Genomic DNA, 17,484 nt, shown 5'->3' on the forward strand with positions numbered 1-17,484 from the left:
CCTTTAATTATAATACATATTTAACAATTTTCAATTCGATGTTGATTAATTTGGAATTTAATAAAGAAGAAAAATACATATTTTCAAAAACTTTTAAATATTTATATACACATTTAATCGTATATTTTTTTCAAAAGAACTTTAAAATACAACACTTCCTCTATATTCTTCATAATTAATTGCTTTACTTAAATACATCCAATTGTTAGCATAAAATGCAAGAGTAAAATTCAAAATTATTAAAAAAATTTTAAATTTATAAAAGTCTAAAATTCCATTTCAAAAAAAAAAAATGAAAAATATTACATACTTTACTTCTTACATCTCAATTCATATGCTACGTTTATTATTTTCCACTTTACTCTGTCTTTGTTTTTACAAATTCTTTGCAATAAAAACTAACACGTATGTTTCTTAAGTCTTTTGTTTATGTTTTACACAAATGGCTTTATAATTTTTTATCTATCCATTGATGTTTGATTTTCAATCAGAAACAATAAATATTAATACACATTTCATCATTTATATTTTTTATAAATTCTTTTTTTTACACATTTATTATAATAGGAAAATATCAATTTCAATTGCAATGCTTTTGAATGAATAAACGAAAACAAAAATAAAAAAATTATACAATAGATTGCTTTTTGCTGTAACAAGTTAAAAATTGGGTTAGTAAAAGTTATGAGTACGAAAAGTAAAAAACAATAATTAACTACAACGTACATAATATTACACAGTTTTTAACAAAATAAAAAAACATAAAAATACAAAACACAAGAGTTAAGGAGGAATACAAGTAGTTTAAATTTCGTTTTCCATTATTCACTTCAACTGAGTATATGTACCATACAGTCTATTAAACACAAAAAAGTGAAAGAAAAATTAAGTAGTCATTGGTTAGTTATAGTTATAAAATTATTAAATTATAAATTCATTCAGCTGCTAACACATCACAGGTTGCGCATGAATGAGTATTAGTATTATAGTTTAAGTTAAGTGTAAAAACGGACTTATTAAGTAAAAAGGTAATTTGATAGAATAGATTAGATTAGTTTAGTTTAATTAGCCAGTGTAATGCTATCACAGAAGTAAATAAAACAATTAAATTTTAACATAAATTAATACACATACATTTAAACAAAAAAAAGTTTACTAAATTACATAAAAAAGACAAGTTTAAGTTGACACATGAGGAAAGAAGCATCGCGTTTTTCTTTAGTTGCATATTAAAATTGACTTTCTTTTTGGCCTTGAAGTTTTTTTACTTTTTCATTTTCTAAATTTCTAAAAATTATTAACAATTTGGCTAATTATTCTTTGCAATGTCAATGGTCTGCAATACCATTAACAATTTCAATTTAAATTACTTTACATTTCGTTTTTTTGTTTACATTTCTTAAAAAAGGTCATAATCAGGTTGTAGAGAAGTTAATTATTTGGGTTAAGGTTTATCTCTGTTTGTTGTTGTTTCTAAATTAATTCTTAAGTAATTTTTATTTAATAATGATGTTCCTGATGTTCTTCGTGATGGTGGACGGGTGCAGTTTTGTGTACAACAGCATTGAAGCCATTGTGTTTGTCAGCTGTGTAGTCTACGGTACGAATGGAACCATCAGGTTCAACCAAAGAGTATTGACCTAAAGAAATAAATAAAAATATTATAACAAAATTATATTTATTATGGTTTATTATTAATTTGCTAATAAAACATAAAATAATGATACAATTTGTTATTGTAAATATTATTAAATTTAATAACTATAATAACAGCAAAGTTTTACAACAGAAATTTGATAATTACAAAACAAGTTGTACAAATTACCAACAAGTAATTGTCTTACAGAAACCAAAAGAAAAAAGAAGAAACATGTTGCAATTGTGTTATATGGGTTTTGTTGTAAGTGCTACTTTCGTGTATGTAGTATAGTTGCTTTTCAGGCAATTAAAAATTGTAATTAAAATTTAACAACAACCTTTACTTTTTAATATGTTGGATGAGGTTTAAACTGATTTATTTATGACTAATTTAAGGCAAATAGAGATTTTTGTTTATATTTTCAAATTTAAATTAATATTTGAAATGGACTTTTTTAATTTTAAACTTATTAGATTTGCCATGCAAATATTTTAAAATTAAGAGTTTTAATAAAAAGTTAAATTATACAAAATACAATAACATTTTTGATTTAATTTTTATTAATTAATATAAGAGATAACTCATCCTATAGCTTCTTAACTGGAGCTATTTAAAATCTTCTAGAAAACAAATTAATCACAGCAACCAAATTTCATTATTCTAGTTACTAATCAAATATTTGACAATGAAAATCAATAACGGAAATAGCAGTGTTCATGTGTTTTACTTCAAATATTTGAAGTCTGTATTTTAAGAGATTATTTTCATCTGGCTTATATTTTTAATTTAAAAACTACTATGAGTATATGAGTCAATATTTATCCCCAATAATGCATAAAATTGGGAGTACCAGCATACTAGCTATGATTATGCTAAATTTACGAATTTGGTTGCCATGGGTTTTAATACCAATAAACATTCTAGAATTGATCGATAACAATAAAAAATTTATTAAAAAAAAATAATTAATTACTAACTTCCTTTTCCTATTATCTCTCTGTCTCCCTCTTTTGAAATGTTAAAAACTTACCCTTTACACTATCACCATCACGAGTTTCATGTTGAGATTTCACATCACCGGTATGGAAATCGTTGACACCATATTTGAAAGCATATTTTGGTGGAGCCTATAAAAAAACACACAACACAGAAACAAACACACATTAAAAAATCATCATAACGACATTTCAGTTAAAATCATCAATACAACTTGGAAAGCTTGGTTTCCCACCCAAAAAAAAGAAAAACACTTACATAATAGTCAACATGTTCATCTTCATGATGTTCTTCATGGCCGTAGCTGCTGTGATCTTCGCCCAATGATACACGTTCGAGTTGATGACCATGACCATAATCATGAGCTAATTCTGTTTCATAGCCATGACCATGGCCTTCGCTTTCATAATATTGATGATCCAAAGGATAAGCCAATGTTAAACACAAAGCCGAGGCGAAAATAACAAACTAAACGAAAACGATAAAAATTAAAATTTTTTTTAAACGATTTTAAGTTTAATTTTTAAAGAATTGTAACTAATCACTAATTTTTTTACATATTTAAATATTTGCACATAACAAACAAATTTTCCAAGTTTTTAATTAATTTATTTGCTTTTTTCATTTTTACAAAAGATTTTTCTTAAGATTTTGTTTATTCTCATATTAGTTTTAATTTTTTCTGATTTTTTTTAAGTTTTGTTATCTTGGTATATTTAAAACACTTCATTGTTTTATTTTATTTTTTTTAATTTCTTTTTAATTTGTATTTTTTTTATCTGTTGGCTTAGTATATCCTTTAAGGCTCACCTTAAGGGCCATTTTTAATTTTATAAATTGGTTTATTTTATTTCTATATAAAAATAACACAAATTATTTAACTTTAGAGATCACTGTCTTAAAGCTGATCTTTTTGAAACGTATTGAAAGAAACGTTGTTAACCAAATGAATTTCCACCACGGAATAATATTGTTGCAATGAAAATTTGTTGCTTTTATATATTTAGGAAGAAATTGTTTGGTTTATCCATAAAGCCAGCAAACATCATAGAGTAGTCAACCAGCAGACGAACGAACGGACGGACGGACATGCAAACAAACAGGCATACATACGGCAACAATAGTTGCAGCAGCAGCAGAAGCAACAGCAACAAAAACACTCATATACACATGTACGTACAACACAATTGTATTGAATGTAAAGAGAAACAGCAACATTTTTTTATATTTTACAACATTCACAAATGAAGCGCTGCAAACACAAACGATAAAAACAACAACAAATTCCAAAAACAAAATGCATTCAAAAATAAATAAACTATTTTAAAATCGTTTCTTTTTTTGTTTTGTTTTAAAACAACACATATTCGCACTCTATTTATTGTTCATACAGAAATGTTTTACTTTGAAAAAAAAATAGTGCAAAAAGAAACATATGAGAAGTTAATAATTTTGAGAAGGGGTTTCTGGCTTAGTTTTATTTAGTTTTTCTTATATTTTCAAAATATATAAAAACTAACCTCCTTACACATACATACATACGTTAAATATGTAGAAAAAAATATATAAAAACTAACCTCCTTACACATGCATACGTTAAATATGTAGAAAAAAAGAAACATTATCATTATATTGCAATATTGACCATATTTTTATATATATACAGTAAGCAGATTTCTTAGGGAATTTTATTCGAGTATATTGGCCATAAAGAAATACCTACATAAATACATATGTATGCGCAAATTTTCTTGTACTCAAATTGTTAGCAACAGTTATTGGTCATTGGTATACACTTAGATGTGAATGGTGGTGGTGTAATTAATTTATAAGTGATTGGCTTTTTATGCAAGAATTATCATTTCAATATTGTATTTATATATGTGTTTTTTCAATATTGTATTTATAGATGTATTTTTATCTTGGAAAGCATCAAAGCTGAAAACACGTAATTAAGTATTTATCACTGTAATCATTTGTTATCATATAATCTATCTATCTATCTATCTATCTATCTATCTATCTATCTATCTATCTATCTATCTATCTATCTATCTATCTATCTATCTATCTATCTATCTATCTATCTATATATCTATCTATCTATCTATCTATCTATCTATCTATCTATCTATCTATCTATCTATCTATCTATCTATCTATCTATCTATCTATCTATCTACCTATCTATCTATCTATCTATCTATCTATCTATCTATCTATCTACCTATATATTTATTTATCTATCTATCTATCTATCTATCTATCTATCTATCTATCTATCTGTCTGTCTATCTGTCTATCTGTCTATCTATCTATCTATCTATCTATCTATCTATCTATCTATCTATCTATATATATATATATTATATATATATATATATATTATATATATTATATATATATATATATAATATATATATATATATATATTATATATATATATATATATATATATATATATATATATATATATATATATATATATATATATATATTATATATATTATATATATATCTATCTATCTATCTATCTATCTATCTATCTATCTATCTATCTATCTATATATCTATCTATCTATCTATCTATCTATCTATCTATCTATCTATCTATATATCTATCTATCTATCTATCTATCTATCTATCTATCTATCTATCTATCTATCTATCTATCTATCTATCTATCTGTCTATCTATCTATCTATCTATCTATCTATCTATCTATCTATCTATCTATCTATCTATCTATTTATCTATTTATCTATCTTGTCTATCTATCTATCTATCTATCTATCTATCTATCTATCTATCTATCTATCTATCTATCTATCTATCTATCTATCTATCTATCTACCTATCTATCAATCAGTCTTTGGGATTTATGAAAGTGGCACTCTTATGCTGAATAGAATTGCACGTAACATAGGTTTATTTTGTAATTTGGATTAACTGAAAAAAGTATCCTGGATAGCTGACTTTTGACCGGCTGTAGGTATTATGAACTCCAGTATATCTATCTTTGCTATATTAGGCCTTATCATGATAAAGATCCATGAATACAACTTAAGGCATTGTCTAATTTTTGCTGGGAATTAATTTAGTTGTTTGGTTTAATCTTCTCAATATATATAATGATTCTATGGTAACTAAAGCAATAATGTCAGCGAAAAAGACTTTACAGAACAATTTATCAAATTGCCTAAAGTCTTCTGCAAACATTTTAGAAAATTAAAGATTTAAACTGCATTTTGGCCACAATATTGTGACAAGATGGACACGATTTGGAATAAAAATTAATAAGAATATAAAACTGTAACTATTACAGACATAAAAACAATTGATAGATGTTTTGTTTTAGCTTTGTGTGGGAAATAATGTCATTACAAATCTATAATGCAGTAAAAATAAAATGTCGTTTAAACTTGCATAAAAACATAATATCAAAATTTAATTTAGGTTAAAGATTTTGTAAAAAAACAACAGCTCAACGACAAAATTGAGTCACTAAGTAAAGCTAAACCGTAATTATCTCCGTCTTTTTTTATTGCTGTTTTTATTTCACTGGTACAACTCTTTTTATAACCAAGGTCTTGTTTATTTCAAAACCAAAATAATATCTTGTATAATAAAAAATGTAAAAATTTAAAAACAAAAAATATTAACAATAAAAAATGCCACTATTACCCAAAATTGCATTAAAGCCACATTAAATAACGAAAATTGGTTTAATAATTAAATAAAAAGTTTGTCTACGTAGATAAATAAAAAATGCACTACTTAACTGACAATCTAATTAATCATTAATGTTTTGTTATACCCTACACCACTATAGTGGGGAGGGTATTATAAGTTTGTGCTGATGTTTGTAACATACAAAAATATTGGTCCAATACCCACCTTAAAGTATACCGATCGATTCAGAATCATTTTTTGAGTCGATTAAGACATGTCCGTCCGTCCGTCCGTCTGTCCGGCTGGCTGGCTGGCTGGCTGGCTGGCTGTCCATGTAAACCTTGTGCGCAAGGTACAGGCCGCAATTTTCAAGATAATTTGATGAAATTTGGACCAAACATGTTTTTTGGCACAAGGATGAAGCCTATTAAAAATGGTTGAAATCGGTCCATTATTTCACCTAGCCCCCATACAACCGTACCTCCCGATTTGAACATTTTATGCCATAATTACGTCAAATATTCTGCTATCTCTCTAAAAATTGGCACAAATAAGTTTTATATAAGTATAAATGACACTGCAGATTTTCGTAAGGATCGGCCTATATTTGACCCTAGCCCCCATACAAACCCCCCTTCAAAAAATGTCTTAAACGTCTAAAATTGACTTGTAACCATTTGTATCGCAATGAAACTCAACAAAACTAACTGTTATTTAAAAATATATCCTTTTCCCAAATTTACCGAGGATCGGCCCATATTTGACCTATATAAAGCCTCATTTACAAATTTTAGTTTTTTATCAATAAATGGCTGAAAAATTTTGGATTTATGGTAATATTCAACATAAAAGTTTCTTTACAAAAAATAAATATTTTAAAAATATATTCATGGTGTAGGGTATTATATGGTCGGCCAAGCCCGACTATACTTTCCTACTTGTTTTTCTTTCATATTTGTAATATAATTGTTAATATTAAAGTAGCTTTTAGTAATAAAACTAAAAATATCTTTTTATAAACGTATGTATGTACTTCGATGGTAAAAATGATGGTAAAAAAACATAAAATAACTTATATATTTTTTCATGAGATAGTGATGCTTATATATTTAACTATAATCCTGAAAACGAAACATATTTATGTCCTATGTTTTAGAAATATTTGATAGTTATGTATGTGGTATCAATTTTGCATCTATATATATGTTATAAATGCCTGAACTTTACTGTGTGTATGTAGTTAAGTTTTTGTTAACACTTAAGGTACTATTAGACGATATGTGTTTTACATATGTACTGTCAAAATTTCCATCTGTACAAGTTTGCATACAGTCTGATACATATGAAACATTGCATATGTAAAACACATGTGGAAATACATATGTAAATTTTTCGATTAAAGCGTGCTCTATTTTCGTGTGACAAACATAAACAAAACAGCTATTTTTTGAAATACAATTTTTTACAAAAATATAAATTTAAGAAAATAAATAAAGAACATAAAAAAGTAAGTATTTTTAAATTTTTAATGAACAAACTTATAATTTTAACAACATTTAGACATTAAAAAGACAGCTTTGATTACATTTATAGGTTATGTCATATGGAAAAAACAGACAAAAATTATGAATCGTATGTAAAATAACAATTTTGAAATACATTTGGAATTACATATCGATAAAAAAAAGTGACAGTACATATGTAAAATACATGTCGTCTAATACCAGCATTATTTTTCTGAATGTCTAAGTAATTATTACCGAATTTAAAACAACAATTATAACAATAATATAAAACATAACTGAAATGCAATAAATATTTAAACTTTAGTTTACAAAAGTTAAATTAAAGAGAAAACACATTTAAACTACAATAACATGCACATTTCTAAATTGTTTATGCTCTTTTGCAGCGTTTCTTAATGTTTGTTTGCATTTATATTCAAATGTTATAAATACCAAAACGTCTAATTCTAAAGTAATGAAACTAGACAATTGGAATTTAGTAGTAAAATGGCTAAAACGGATAAAACAGGATTTTGTCAGTGAATGTCTTCAAAATTGAATGTTCGAAAATTACTGGAAGTGAAAACGTATAAATGGTTGTACTTTGCAAATAAAGAACAAAAAAAGAAACAAACAAATAACTTTACTTCTGCAAATATTTTTGGTTTTCTGGTTATTTAAAATAATTTTTTAAAGGTAAATTACTTCTTTAATACAGTGGACAATTCAATTAATACTTTGATTATTTCAATTATCGAATTAATTAATTTTTAGAAAAAAAAACTGTTACAAGTTTGGTTAATTAATTAATTAATTTTAGTTTCCATTAACGAATTACTTAATTTTAAATTTTGTTTTACTAAAAAATGTATTGATGATTTCAATTTGATTACATGCAACATACATTAAGAATCACTTTTGCTCAGTACTCATTCATAGACTGTCTGGATTAGATGGATTATTTATATACATATAATGGTCTTATGTAATATTTCTTTTTTAAAAAGCCATAAAACAAATCAAATGAACAGAGTGTGTGTGAGTCTGAATTTACAGATGTGTATAAGTTTTAGCATAGATGTAGTCTTATCTATTGTAACTATGCAGAAGTAAAACATATTGGAAAAAAGTTCAATTAAATTTGCAAAGCTCTGATCTAAATGTTTTCAATGGATCTTTTAAGTTTATCTTACAGATATGTAACTTTAGTTTTATTTTTTACTTCAAACGGTTAAACAACATATTTATATTGTTAATATCTTTAACACTCTTAAATAAAGTAATTTTACTATTCGTTGTGTTTAAACATATTTCAAATTCAAACAAACATAAATTTCGAGTAACATTTGTTTTCAAAATATTTCTACAAACATTATAAAAACACTTAAAACATATTAAAATACAAAATAAAAAATATAAATGCTTCATTACGTTAACAGTTGTTTTTGTGTGGCCAACAGGTGAAAAAATCATAATGCAATCTTGTAAATATTTTTACAGCAAAACAACAAAAAATAATACAAAATATTTATATTGTAAGAGTTTTACTTGTCTTTTAATTGTCTGACCGACTACTAGTTTAAATAAGTAGCAGTTTGCTTTGATGGTGTCTATCTAAAAAGTCAAATAACTTAAAATCCTTAATAATATGGTTGCTTGTCTGCAGCTCTGTCTCAATTCGTCCGTTAAAATAATATTAGACAGTAGCAACTAACAGGTGCAAAGTTTTTTTACTTAAAGACAGAAGAAAAAACATTAGCATCTATAGTTTTTGCTTAATCAAATATTGTACTTTTTGTTTGCGTTTTCAAAGTTTTTATGTTTTTGTGGCCCACACAATTACCCAGTTACCTATTTATGTTGGTATATATGTTATAAACATATTCCATGAGACTACACAACTGTTCGTTGGTGGTTTTCTTTGGTTATAAATGACACTATAAAAACCGTAACATAAAAGTCACCGCAAAGTTTTAAAAAAATACTACGATTATATCTACAGATACACAGTAAAAAAAATATCTTTATAAAGATGTAATAACGCATTTAAAACCAATCAAATTTTCCTTCAAAAAACGCATTAAAATGGAAAAACCTGCTTATTTTGTAATCACCCATATTTTCCCTTAAAAATCGATTTTTTAATCGAAACTTAAAATGGGCTATAACTTTGTTAAAACGCATTTAAATGGAAAAACAAGCTTATTTTGTGAATACCCATATTTTCCTTTAAAAATCGATTTTTTTTGGTCAAAACATAAAATGGGCTATAACTTCTTTAAAACGCGTTTAAATGGAAAAACAAGCTTATTTTGTGATCACCCATATTTTCCTTTAAAAATCGATTTTTTGGTCGAAACATAAAATGGGCTATAACTTTGTTAAAACGCATTTAAACGGAAAAACAAGCTTATTTTCTTCAAAAAATCGATTTTTTGGTCAAAACATAAAATAAGCTATAACTTTGTTAAAACGCATTTAAATGGAAAAATAAGCTTATTTTGTGATCACCCATATTTTCCTTCAAAAAAATCAATTTTTTGGTTAAAACATAAAATAAGCTATAACTTTGTTAAAACGCATTTAAATGGAAAAGAAGTGTGAATAATAACAGGTTCTGGATAAAATGTTTAACTAGCGAACTTCTATCGCAAATAAGGAATTGAAGTGAAGGTCATGCATGTGCATCCCTTAAGAGAAAAAAAAACATTGACCAACGATAATGTCTACAATTATAAATAGTAATTCAATATATTCAAAGGGAAACTAAATCTGTTTGCACATAAATTTAAAACTAAATCAGAAAATAAAGTGGAAAAAAAACAGAAAATCTCTTTGTAACGACGTTTGTCACATAAATACAAAGAACAAACAGTACAACAAATGTTAAAATAATAATAGAGTCATCTAATATGATTAGACAGAACAACACTTATCAAAATACGTGGACAAAAGAGTTGGGAGGAAATACACGCCCACAATTTCAAAAGGAAGTTGAACTATTTTTCGTTTATAAATTCATAACATCAGCAAGGACACACAACACAAATTCATACATTTTTGCAGTGTCAAATGTAAGGAAATGTTAAAGATATGAAAACCAAACGATTGAGAGAATAAATAGTACATATTTTTCGTTATCTTGCCAGAGACAAACGTACACATTCGCAGTGAACTTAGACGGTAAATGTGGAAGATAGCACGTGCTGCAGGGAATGTCACGTGTCAGCACGTGTCACTTTTTGTTAAGATAAAAATTTCACTGTCATCTAAATAACCAAACTCTGAGATTCATTTCATTTTATTTAAAAGGTCTATATTTTGCAAATGAGAGTAAATAACAGGCACTGACTGACTCAATGGTAACTATGTGTTTGTGTGTGTGTTTTTTTCTACATGATTCAGCAGAGTTCTAGTTTTCAAATATCAGGCACACAACATCACTTGTTATCTTGATTTTGCCAATGGGCGATAACTGATGGATGAAACTGCCACTTTTTTCACTCGGTACTTTTAATTCGGATGCTGTCACAGCAACAATGTTCTTAATTTTACTTCAGTTCGAAGGAGATTGTTTTGTACGCAACGTGCGGTCACACTTCTGCGTTTGACAAGTGGGTGTCACCAGCTGTGGGAATTTTGATGTTTTTGTCGTTTGTACATTTGTAAAAGGATGTCGGGGTACAAGTAAATTTGTGTGTAAGTGTGTAGCGTGAGAGCTAATTTTTTTGCTTAAAAACATTAATTTACTTTAAATTATAGCTAATTTGGGATTTTGAAACATAATGCCAAAATCTAAAAGGACTCTTTAAGGGTTTAAATTTAACACAATAAATTGTTTAATAATTCTTAATGATTTGTAAATTACTTAACTATAATACCTGCTTGTCAATAGCATGTAAAGATAATATTTATTATTTACTTAAATAAAGTTGTAAGAGCTTAATTAGGAAATATAAAATTTTCGGACATATTTTATGTCATTTACCTTAGTTAGACTTACTGCTTCGATTTACCTAAAAAGAATAAAGAATGGTATTAGATATTATCATACTTTTTGTAAAAAATAATAGATTTTTTGGCTTTTTAACGAAAAAAACGTAAGGCTAATCCGTGATGAGCCATATTTTCTTAACCACAATAGTTTATTTTTTTGGAAAATATAAAATAGTTTATAAGTCCTTATAAAGAGGTCCTAAGGAACAAACAAATCTAATTTGTGATCACACCTATATCTCACTAAAAACCGATTTTTTGGAAAAATTATAGTTTTTTATGTCACGGGACCTTGTCAGATCTTACAACGTTGTCGGAAAATGTATTGCCTTCAATTATTTTCAGAAAAACGTCTCTGACAATGTAACAAGACAAAAATTGTAAGTTGACAAGGTTGTCAGACATTTTCTGACAACATTGTAAGATCTAACAAGGTCCCGTGACATAAAAAACTATAATTTTGCAAGAATGGAAAATCAAGACTCAAGTCTATAAGTTGCTTACATGGCGAAACTAATGAGGTGAAGTTATTCAACAGTATTTCCTTTTTTTGTCAATGGAAATTTAGCCCGACGCAGTCAAACCACAATATAAAAATTTTATGAATTCGCCGTAAAATGAAATGATTTCACCATGGCGAATCTAATAAGGTATGTTATTTCAACAGCTGATCATATTTTATCCATGGAAACTTTGCCCGATGTTGTCAAACTCCATATAAATAAATTCTCTCCGAAAAACGACGCTTATATAAAAATTAAATGAATTCGTTGCAAGCCTTAGGCTTCACCATGTAATATATTCGCCTTGCTTCCTTACGAAAGCAAACGGTTTTGATAAATTTGTCCATAGTATTACAAACCGATGGCATCTTTAGAAGAAACCAGCGTTTGTTATTGCATTTTCACCACTATAGTGGGAAGGGTATTATGCGTTTGTGCTAATGTTTGTAACACCCAAAATCAATCGACTCAGAATCACTTCGTCTGTCCGTACGTAAATTGTGCGATTGTTGTCAAAGTACAAAAGTGCTAATAAAATTTAAAGGAATGAGTTAAAGGAATTTTTAAATTGTTCTGGAATAGTCTGCGAAAAATGATTTTTTGACTTTATAAAGTTTTTATAAAAGCTATTTATAAATTCAAATAATGTAAAAGTTATATATTCTAAGTACTTTAGTAAAAAAGTGATCAGAAGATATATATGTAGTTACGATCGTATGGCAAGTTTTTGAATTTTTGAAGGAGTGATCACATAATATGTTTATTGTTTAATTTAAAGGTGTTTTAACGAAGTTATAAGCGATTTTAGTTTTTTCATGTTTTTTTGGTCAAAAAATCGATTTTTGAAGGAAAGAATTAGTGATCACAAATTAAGCTTATTTTTCCATTTAAACGTGCTTTAACGAAGTTATAAACGATTTTAGTTATTTTAAGGTTTTTAGTCATAAAATCGATTTTTGAAGGAAAGTACTAGTGATCACGAATTAAGATTATTTTTCCATTTAAACGTGTTTTAACGAAGTTATAAGCGATTTTAGTTATTTCATGGTTTTTGGTCAAAAAATCGATTTTTGAAGGAAAATATTGGTGATCACAAATTAAGCTTATTTTTCCATTTAAACTAGTTTTAATGAAGTTATAAGCGATTTTAGTTTTTTTCATGTTTGAAGGAAAATTTGGGCACCGTAACATTACGTTTGGTTCATCCCACAGCGCCAGTTCTGCTTACCAAAAGTGGGAAGTGATAACAAATTAAGGTTATTTTTCAATTTAAACGTGTTTTAACGAAGTTATAAGCGATTTTAGGTTTTTCATGTTTTTTTGGTCAAAAAATCGAATTTTGAAGGAAAATTAAGCTTATTTTTCCATTTAAACGTGTTTTAACGAAGTTATAAGCGATTTTAGTTTTTTCATTTTTTTTTGATCAAAAGATCGATTTTTAAAGGAAAGGATTAGTGATCACAAATTAAGCTTATTTTTCCATTTAAACGTGTTTTAACGAAGTTATAAGCGATTTTAGTTTTTTTATGGTTTTTGGTCAAAAAATCGATTTTTGAAGGAAAATATTGGTGATCACAAATTAAGCTTATTTTTCCATTTAAACGTGTTTTAACGAAGTTATAAGCGATTTTAGTTTTTTCATGGTTTTTGGTCAAAAAATCGATTTTTGAAGGAAAATATTGGTGATCACAAATTAAGCTTATTTTCCATTTAAACGTGTTTTTAACGAAGTTATAAGCGATTTTAGTTTTTTCATGTTTTTTGATCAAAAAATCGATTTTTGAAGGAAAATATTGGTGATCACAAATTAAGCTTATTTTTCCATTTAAACGTGTTTTAACGAAGTTATAAACGATTTTAGTTTTGGTCAAAAAATCGATTTTTGAAGGAAAATATTTGTGATCACAAATTAAGCTTATTTTTCAATTTAAACGTGTTTTAAGGAAGTTATAAGCGATTTTAGTTTTGGTCAAAAAATCGATTTTTGATGGAAAATATTGGTGATCACAAATTAAGCTTATTTTTCCATTTAAACGTGCTTTAACGAAGTTATAAACGATTTTAGTTATTTTATGGTTTCTTGGTCAAAAAATCGATTTTTCAAGGAAAGAATTAATGATCACAAATTAAGCTTATTTTTCCATTTAAACGTGTTTTAACGAAGTTATAAGCGATTTTAGTTTTTTCATGTTTTTTGGTCAAAAAATCGATTTTTAAGGAGAATATTGGAGATCACAAATTAAGCCTATTTTTCCATTTAAACGTGTTTTAACGAAGTTATAAGCGATTTTAGTTATTTCATGTTTTCTTGGTCAAAAAATCGATTTTTAAAGGAAAGAATTAATGATCACAAATTAAGCTTATTTTTCCATTTAAACGTGTTTTAAAGAAGTTATAAGCGATTTAGTTTTTTCATGTTTTTGGTCAAAAAATCGATTTTTGAAGGAAAGAATTAATGATCACAAATTAAGCTTATTTTTCAATATAAACGTGTTTTAACGAAGTTATAAGTGATTTTAGTTTTTTCATGTTTTTTGATCAAAAAATCGATTTTTGAAGGAAAATATTGGTGATCACAAATTAAGCTTATTTTTCCATTTAAAACGAAGTTATAAACGATCTTAGTTTTTTCATGTCTTTTTGGTCAAAAAATCGTTTTTTGAAAGAAATAATTAGTGATTACAAATTAAGCTTATTTTTACATTTAAACGTGTTTTAACGAAGTTTATAAACAATTTTAGTTTTGGTCAAAAAATCGATTTTTGAAGGAAAATATTGGTGATCGCAATTAAGCTTATTTTTCCATTTAAACGTGTTTTAACGAAGTTATAAGCGATTTTAGTTTTTTCATGTTTTTGATCAAAATATCGATTTTTGAGGGAAAATATTGGTGATCACAAATTAAAACTTATTTTTTCAATTTTAAACGTGTTTTAACGAAGTTATAAACGATTTTAGTTTTGGTCAAAAAATCGATTTTTGAAGGATTTTAGTTATTTTATGGTTTTTAGTCAAAAAATCGATTTTTGAAGGTAAGTATTAGTGATCACAAATTAAGCTTATTTTTCATTTAAACATGTTTTAACGAAGTTATAAACGATTTTAGTTTTTTCATATTTTCTTGGTCGATTTTTGAAGGAAAGTATTAGTGATAACAAATTAAGCTTATTTTTCCATTTAAAGTTATAAGCGATTTAAGTTATTTCATGTTTTCTTGGTCAAAAAATCGATTTTTAAAGGAAAGAATTAATGATCACAAATTAAGCTTATTTTTCCATTTAAACGTGTTTTAAACGAAGTTATAAGCAATTTTATTTTTTAATGTTTTTTTTGTCAAAAAATCGATTTTTGAAGGAGAGTATTAGTGATAACAAATTAAGCTTATTTTTCCATTTAAAACTTGTTTTAACAATGTTATAAGCGATTTAGTTTTTTCAGGTTTTTTGGTCAAAAAATAGATTTTTGAAGGAAAATATTGGTGATCACAAATTAAGCTTATTTTTCCATTTAAACGTGTTTTAACGAAGTTATAAGCGATTTTAGTTATTTCATGGTTTTTGGTCAAAAAATCGACTTTTGAAGGAAAATATTGGTGATCACAAATTAAGCTTATTTTTCCATTTAAACGTGTTTTAACGAAGTTATAAGCGATTTTAGTTTTAGTCTTAAAATCGATTTTTGAAGGAAGATATTTGTGATCACAAATTAAGCTTATTTTTCCATTTAAACGTGTTTTAACGAAGTTATAAGCGATTTTAGTTTTGGTCACAAAATCGATTTTTGAAGGAAAATATTGGTGATCACAAATTAAGCTTATTTTTCCATTTAAACGTGTTTTAACGAAGTTATAAGCGATTTTAGTTTTTTCATGTTTTTTTGGTCAAAAAATCGATTTTTGAAGGAAAGTATTGGTGATCACAAATTAAGCTTATTTTTCCATTTAAACGTGTTTTAACGAAGTTATAAGCGATTTTAGTTTTGGTCACAAAATCGATTTTTGAAGGAAAAATTGGTGATCACAAATTAAGCTTATTTTTCCATTTAAACGTGTTTTATTTAAAGAAGTTATAGCCCATTTTATGTTTTGACCAAAAAATCGATTTTTAAAGGAAAATATGGGTGATCACAAAATAAGCTTGTTTTTCCATTTAAATGCGTTTTAACAAAGTTATGGCTTATTTTATGTTTTGACCAAAAAATCGATTTTTTGAAGGAAAATATGGGTGATCACAAAATAAGCTTGTTTTTCCATTTAAATGCGTTTTAACAAAGTTATAGCTTATTTTATGTTTTGACCAAAAAATCGATTTTTAAAGGAAAATATGGGTGACCACAAAATAAGCTTGTTTTTCCATTTAAACGCATTTTAAAGAATTTATAGCCCATTTTATGTTTCGACCAAAAAATCGATTTTTAAAGGAAAATATGGGTGATCACAAAATAAGCTTGTTTTTCCATTTAAACGCGTTTTAAAGAAGTTATAGCCCATTTTATGTTTTGAACAAAAAATCTATTTTTGAAGGAAAATATGGGTGATCACAAAATAAGCTTGTTTTTCCACTTAAACGCGTTTTAAATAAGTTATAGCCCATTTTATGTTTCGACCAAAAAATCGATTTTTAAAGGAAAATATGGGTGATCACAAAATAAGCTTGTTTTTCCATTTAAACGCGTTTTAAAGAAGTTATAGCCCATTTTATGTTTTGATCAAAAAATCGATTTTTAAAGGAAAATATGGGTGATCATAAAATAAGCTTGTTTTTCCATTTAAACGCGTCTTAAAGAAGTTATAGCCCATTTTATGTTTTGACCAAAAAATCGATTTTTTAAGGAAAATGTGGGTGATCACAACATAAGCTTGTTTTTCCATTTAAACGCGTTTTAAAGAAGTTATAGCCCATTTTATGTTTTGATCAAAAAATCGATTTTTAAAGGAAAATATGGGTGATAACAAAATAAGCTTGTTTTTCCATTTAAATGCGTTTTAACAAAGTTATAGCCCATTTTATGTTTTGACCAAAAAATCGATTTTTTGAAGGAAAATATGGGTGATCACAAAATAAGCTTGTATTTCCATTTAAACGCGTTTTAAAGAAGTTATAGCCCATTTTATGTTTTGACCAAAAAATCGATTTTTTGAAGGAAAATATGGGTGATCACAAAATAAGCTTG

The 17,484-nt window shown here is 26.4% G+C and overlaps 2 protein-coding genes across 2 annotated transcripts in view; one reads left to right on the top strand and one right to left on the bottom strand.

Moving 5' to 3' along the window:
* Nucleotides 1-521: 521 nt before the first annotated feature.
* On the bottom strand, nt 522-3,615 carry LOC111687945 (adult-specific cuticular protein ACP-22). Its single transcript, XM_023450435.2, has 4 exons — nt 3,446-3,615; nt 2,894-3,103; nt 2,670-2,766; nt 522-1,640 (listed from the first exon to the last, which is right to left on the bottom strand). The coding sequence occupies exons 1-4, from the start codon at nt 3,455-3,457 to the stop codon at nt 1,501-1,503; spliced, it is 459 nt and encodes a 152-aa protein (XP_023306203.1). The 5' UTR covers nt 3,458-3,615; the 3' UTR covers nt 522-1,500.
* A 5,551-nt stretch (nt 3,616-9,166) lies between these two features.
* LOC124419910 (probable inactive serine/threonine-protein kinase scy1) overlaps nt 9,167-17,484 on the top strand; it is a 47,953-nt gene continuing 39,635 nt past the window's right edge. The window contains exon 1 of the mRNA XM_046950908.1: nt 9,167-9,273. Within this exon, the coding sequence (XP_046806864.1) occupies nt 9,233-9,273 (41 nt within the window). The 5' untranslated portion in view covers nt 9,167-9,232. The remainder of the gene's footprint in view (nt 9,274-17,484) is intronic.

The sequence above is a fragment of the Lucilia cuprina genome, chromosome 5 (assembly GCF_022045245.1).
Source record: "Lucilia cuprina isolate Lc7/37 chromosome 5, ASM2204524v1, whole genome shotgun sequence".
NCBI lineage: Eukaryota > Metazoa > Arthropoda > Insecta > Diptera > Calliphoridae > Lucilia > Lucilia cuprina.

Bases quoted from the DNA above. Each gene is read 5' to 3' on its own strand.
- LOC111687945 (XM_023450435.2), bottom strand. The intron at 2,767-2,893 runs GTAAGTGTTTTT...GTTTTTTTATAG, and splicing joins ATGAACATGTTGACTATTAT to GCTCCACCAAAATATGCTTT. The intron at 1,641-2,669 runs GTAAGTTTTTAA...TTATTTCTTTAG, and splicing joins TGATGGTGATAGTGTAAAGG to GTCAATACTCTTTGGTTGAA.